The 6,028-nt window shown below is 51.6% G+C and overlaps 1 protein-coding gene across 1 annotated transcript in view; it reads right to left on the bottom strand.

Moving 5' to 3' along the window:
• PIK3AP1 (phosphoinositide-3-kinase adaptor protein 1) overlaps positions 1–504 on the bottom strand; it is a 100,729-nt gene extending 100,225 nt beyond the window's left edge. Inside the window, exon 1 of the mRNA XM_014532630.1 lies at positions 441–504. Coding sequence (XP_014388116.1) covers positions 441–504 — 64 coding nt within the window. The remainder of the gene's footprint in view (positions 1–440) is intronic.
• Between the last annotated feature and the right edge of the window lie 5,524 nt (positions 505–6,028).

Here is a 6,028-nt window from a genome sequence, read left to right as displayed (position 1 = left end):
CGGCCGGCCGGTGGGGAGGGGAAGTGAGAATCCCCGTCCGGGCGCCAGCCAGCTCCCCGCACGGCCTCCGCTCCCCCCAGCACTCGGGCGGGGAAAAGGCCGGGGGCTTCCTACCACGTGCGCCCCCTCCCCTCGACTCCCCTTGACTCCCCTTGACTTCAGCCCGATCTCATCTCCACACAGGGCAGCCCGAGGGGGAGGGGATGCTGGGGGGAGGGAGAAGGTGGAGCCCCGCCCCTCCCGCAGGACCCCTGTGACCTCTAGCGGGGTGGGGAGGAGGTGGGGGTGATGGGCACAGCTGGCCAAGACCTCTCCCCATCCCCTGGGGTTTTGTCCCTGAGCCGCTGCCCCGCAGGAAAGGGGCGGGGGGGGGGGGGCAGAAGGGGAAGAGGCACCTTCCCTGGCACCTGGCCCGGGTGCTTGGCGTTGCCCTTGGTTACCCTCCAGTGACCTTTCGGTAACTCCCTGGACCTGGTCTCCTGGCGGCACATGAATATTAATCATCGTGTCATATGATGAAGGGTGAGATAATTATCTTCTTGTCTTTCATGCATGTGAGGTAGCACCGGTCGTTGTCTTCCTGGTAGAACTGAAGAAACGAGCCACAAACTGGATCTTGCTCAGAGGCCGCCAGGGAGAAAACGCTCCGAGTTCCCTGAGGGCCTGAGCCCCGAGGCAGAGCTCTCCCTGAAGGCCTGGTCCTCCCTGTGCCTGCCCCTGTCACCGATCTGTCCTCTTGGGTCTCCAACAATGCAGGGTCCAGAGGGTGGGTCCAGAGAGCAAGATGAAGGCACTATAGGGTCAGGCCAAAGGAGAAAGAAACGAAATGGGTTTAGGAATGAGGTTGCCCAGGTTGAGGCCAGTCATTCGTTTTCTATTGCTGCCCGAGAAAACAAATGACCACAAACCTAGTGACCTAACGGTCAGACATTCACTATCACAAGGTTCTGCATTGCAGGAGTCCAACATGAGCAGCCCTGGGCTAAAAGCAAGGGTGTGCAGGTAGGGTTCCTGGCAGGAGGCTCCAGGAGCGAATCTACTTCCTTGTCTTTTTCAGCTTCTAGAGGTGACAGACACTGGCTCATGGCCCCCTTCGCTTCAAAGCCGGCCACAGAACACCTCTCTGACCCTGCTTCCCCGGATGTCCCCTTTCTCTCTGACTCCCTCATCTGCCTCCCTCTGCCACTTTTGAGGATTCTAGGGATGACATTGGTCCTACCCAGAGAGTCCAGGAAAATCTCCCTATTCTAAGGTCAGCTGACCAGCAACTTTAAGACCATCTGTAACCTTAATTCTCTTTTTCTATGTAACATAACATGTTCACAGGTTCTAGGGGTTAGGCCAGTGGTCGGCAAACTCATTAGTCAACAGAGCCAAATATCAACAGTACAACGATTGAAATTTCTTTGGAGAGCCAAATTTTTTAAACTTAAACTATATAGGTAGGTACATTGTTATTAACTTAATTAGGGTACTCCTAAGCCAGCCTTTGCTAAAAACATCCTCAATCTGATTGAGGTACGTTCGCTGAGGTCGACCCCTTCCAACTCTCCCATCCACACTCGTCTTGTATACTTGTTTCGTCTATCTCCTTTCGTTCATCCTCTCTATATGTCCAAACCATCTCAATATACCTTTCTCAATCCTCGACACTACATCTTCTTTCACTCCACAATGTTCCCTAAAATTAACTTAATAAACTTTAAAGTTTTAAGTCAACTTCGCACTGTATGTGCGCGCCCACGCATGGTATTTTGTGGAAGAGCCACACTCAAGGGGCCAAAGAGCTGCATGTGGCTCACTAGCCGTGATTTGCCAACCACTGGGTTAGGCCACAGACATCTCTGGGGTTGGGGAAGGCATTATTCTGCCTCCCACAGGCCTGGAATTCCAAAAGAGGAGATGAGCTTGCTCCCTGCTATACCTTACACCTGCTCCGTAGGTTCAGGACTTCTCTGCCCTCTAGACCAGGTTAGACACACACACACACACACACACACACACACACACACAAAATCACGCACTGTCACAGACCTGAACTGTTCTTTAGTAAAAATTACATAGATATTTCTGTGCAATTACTTATTTAAATTTGTGTCTCCTCCTTTCAACCCTAAGCCCATCAGAGGCAGGATCCAAGCCTGCCTTTTTCACTATGGCACTTCCAGCACTTGGAGCGAAACCTGACACAGAGAATATGCTCAGAAAGTATTTGAATGAATGAAGATGACCAGAAAATCCTTAAATTTGAGGCAGAAGGATAGAAGGGGCTTTTCAGGCATTGAAAATCTTGAAATCTTAGTCTTAGAGGAGGGGAATCTAAGAGGTCAAAATAAAAGCCATTAGAGTAAGGAAAATGGTGAGCTAAAGTTTGGAAGTGTTGAGTTCGAGGTGCCCATGGGATATCCTGGGGGCTATGTCATTGTGGAAGAGAGTGCTGAGGCATAGAACCTGGATGGGATGTCACCCTTAGAATTAAAACTGCGTGAGTGAGTGGGGGATAAGGACTAGAGAGCAAGAACCTGGCCTCAAGGGCAGAGCCAGGGGGAAGGGCCATGCTCAGGGTCCACAGAAAGAAAAGTTTGCAAAGGATTGCAGAGCAACCAAAGAGGTGGGATAAGAGGCAGGTCAGAAAAACCAGGAAGCTGAGGAAGGAGGGTTTTGAGGAGAAGGTTGTAAGCAAGGTTGATCACTGAGGGGTCAGGAAGAATAAGATTTGACATAAAAATAACAGGTCGCTGTGGTCACCAGTAACATCTGGGAGAACAACCTGGGCAGCAGAACCTGGGCTGCTGAAAGATGAAGAGAGGGAGGTGATGAGGAAGGCAGCTGGGACAGGATCAGAGATCTGAACAGAAAGATAGGGGTCCCAAATTCTTATCTCAGTCCTTAAATTCTCTCCAAGCCCACTCTGGGATGTTGGGCAAGCTGTAAACTCCAAAAACCCTCTGTTTCCTCATGTACAGAGGTCATTCCAGTTCAGAAATAATAGGGCTCTACCCTGTACAGTATCCTATTTGGAGAGCCTTGCTTGAACACTGGTCTTCTAGATTCTACCCTCTCCTGCCTCCTCCCTCATTCTCTTCTCAAGCCTGTGGGCCTGGCTGGTCGTTATTCCTTGTGGGAGTCTTTTCTCCGGAAGGTATATTCATCTATTTGAGGTCATCCCCGCTGATCACACATACCCTACCCCCCACTATCCAAATGCATGGTCCTCCTTTCAGCTCCAGATGTTAGGGAGTGAAGGCCCTTTTCTGCTTCCCAACCAAGAGAATCTCTGAAACAAAGGCATACTTCTATTTGTTGTAGGCAAATACTTGTTACAACTGGTAGAGGGTGTGTGATGGTTGTGGATGAGGCCTTGAGTGCTAAATCACCTGCCCAAACTCTGCACACTCCCTCTGCTGCACAGCATTGACCCCTGCAATTTGGCCACGAAAGGGACTCAGAGGCCAACATTTCCTTGGGGAGATGACATAACTAATCCCTGACACTTGCAATCCCACCCGGTTTCTTTGTAGAGCAATTGGGGTTGGGTGGGGGAAAGGGTGTCTGTTTCTGCGTCTTCATTTGATGGCTCCTGTAGACCATGGAGGGAAGGGAGGCTGCCCCTGGAGGGCCCTGCTCTGCCCCTGTGCACTGGCTCTTGGGGCAGGCTCTGCACTCAATCCCTTCAGTACCGCGGGGCCCACAGATGGGTTCTAGGCAGTATGGAGAACCTGGACTTGGCTGCTGCCCAACAGTCTTGTTGGCTTGGCAAACAAGAAGGGCCAGAGAGATGAACACATGCTATCTAAGGAGCATAGGGGTGAGGAAGGGGGAAGAAATACCTGTTTCTTGTGTCTTCCAAATGTTATAGCATAATCTCTCATGCCTGGGGACCAGAGCCTTTTGCCTGGTTATCGAGACCTCGCTTGCACCTGGCTGGCACAAGAGGGCACTATTGCAACTAATCCCTTACTAGGGTGCTGTTCTCAGCATGTCCACAAGAGGGCACTGTTGCAACTCCTCCCTGTAAGAGCAAGAGTCTTTCGGACCTCACGGACCACCGCTTGGTGACCACTGCTCTAGGTCTATGAATGTATATTTTCTTTTCAGACTAGTAGAATTCATTACCAGGTTGCTATTCCCAGAATGTCTGACAAGAGGGCACCATTGCAACTAATCCTACTATGGTGCTGTTCACAGAATGTCCACAAGAGGGCACTATTGCAACTCCTCCCTTACTAGGCTGCTGTTCTCAAAATGTCCACAAGAGAGCGCTATTGCAAGCCCTCCCTGCAGGGCAAGAGTTGGGGGCAGAACCAGGATTAGAATCCTGGCCCCAATTCCAACTTTGATGTTTTGTTTTGTGTTGTTTTTTGGGGGGGGGCGGGGGGTAGAGATACTTTTATAAAACCTTAATCATATTTCAGATACAATTTTAATTTTACTTGAATTTCACAAAAGAAAGAGAAGTTGACGGAATTGCTGAATTCAAATAAATATTTCCTCTAGACAAGAGATACTTCCCCTAAAATATCCCTTCAAGATTAAGAAAAGAAGAAACTGTGAGAACATTAAAGGTTGAAGTCATGATTTTTTCCAAGGACATATTTTCAATTTTATTTATATAGACTGACTTCTTGCTCTGAAAGATGAATTTGTTGGCCCAGCCACACTGGCATGAACACGCAGTTGTGAAAATATTGAAACCCTTCTGTACCAGTTAGTAAATATCAGCCACTGGACTCTCCCCAGGACTCTCCCTCTCTCCTGGCTGCCCCATCCCACCGCCAGGACCAACCTCAACCCCAACGCCCATCTCCCCAGAACCTAGAGCTACAGGGGAAAGGGGACTCTGGTCCCCACTCCCAGGGCCTTCAACAGGCTCCACTTAGCCCCAAGCAGCTCAGTTTCCACCTGTTTTATATAATGGCCTCAGGTAAGGCTTTGTTTGCAAAAAAGTATTCAGTGTGGAAACCGTTTGAAAACCCCTGCCCAAGGCCAGCCCGCAGGCCCTGGCAAGTTTGCACAGTCCTGGATTTCTGAGAATGGAGGCCTTTCTCCCCAAAACGCTAGCTCCTTATGAAGTCAAGTGCAAGTCTTCATCCTGGTGTGATTACCTTGCATCCAAATGGGCAACAGACACAGGCCTGCGGGTATAGAGAGCACCCCTGAGACAGCTCCAAACGGGATGAGGCAGAAGGTGCTGGAGCCCAGGCTCAAGCGGAGGCGGCAGGAAGGGAGTGGGCTTTGCTCCGTGCCCAGGCCTGTGCCAGGTGCTCACTCACGGTCCAGATCCTCTCCAATCCCACGAGAGGTGTTTTTTTGCGTCCTTCCCTCCCTCCCTTCCTCCTTCCCTTCCTCTTTCCCTTCCTTCCAGCTCTACTGAGCACCTGTCTGTGCCAGGCGCTGGGCTACAAAGGCAGAGCTAGCATCCCCAAGACCTCACCCCCGTGAGAGCATCATCAAGAAAATGGCTGTGAGCGGGGTGGGTGCAGGATGCAGGGACTCAGGGAAGATTCTCCAGCGGAGTTACAGCCGGCTGGGACCTGAAGGCTGAGGAAGGGCATTCCAGATGGAGGGAACGGCATGTGCGAAGGCAGGGAGGCAGCAAAGAGCCTGCCTGGTCTGGGAACTGTGGGAGGGCGATGGAGCCCAGGTCCAGGAAATCCGCTGGGGGGGGTTGGGGTCCCAGAACCCACTCCCTGGACCCTCTGCCTTCTTGACCTCCTTTGCTCCCGGCTAGGAAGAGGCCCCGGCCAGCTGCACAAATGGATGCTTTGACATTGGAGAGTGGGAGTGAGGAAGGAGGGGCCAGCTGGTGTGTGTTTGGGGCTTGCTTCTCAGAAATCTGCCCCTCCACCTCCTCCTCTGACACCATGGCAACCGGGAGGCAGCTGGGGAAGCCACCTGTGAGCTGGGCTGAGTGGAGGGGGCGGTGGGCTGGGGGTAGGGATCTCTGCTCCCCCTCTCTGAGCCTCAGTCTTGGCATCTAGAATATGGGCATGGCAGCCGGTTGTGGGCTCCTGTCAACCCAGGTGCT

The sequence above is a fragment of the Myotis brandtii genome, unplaced genomic scaffold (genome assembly GCF_000412655.1).
Source record: "Myotis brandtii unplaced genomic scaffold, ASM41265v1 scaffold902, whole genome shotgun sequence".
Taxonomy (NCBI): Eukaryota; Metazoa; Chordata; class Mammalia; order Chiroptera; family Vespertilionidae; genus Myotis; species Myotis brandtii.
This window is presented reverse-complemented; position numbering and strand designations above follow the sequence as displayed.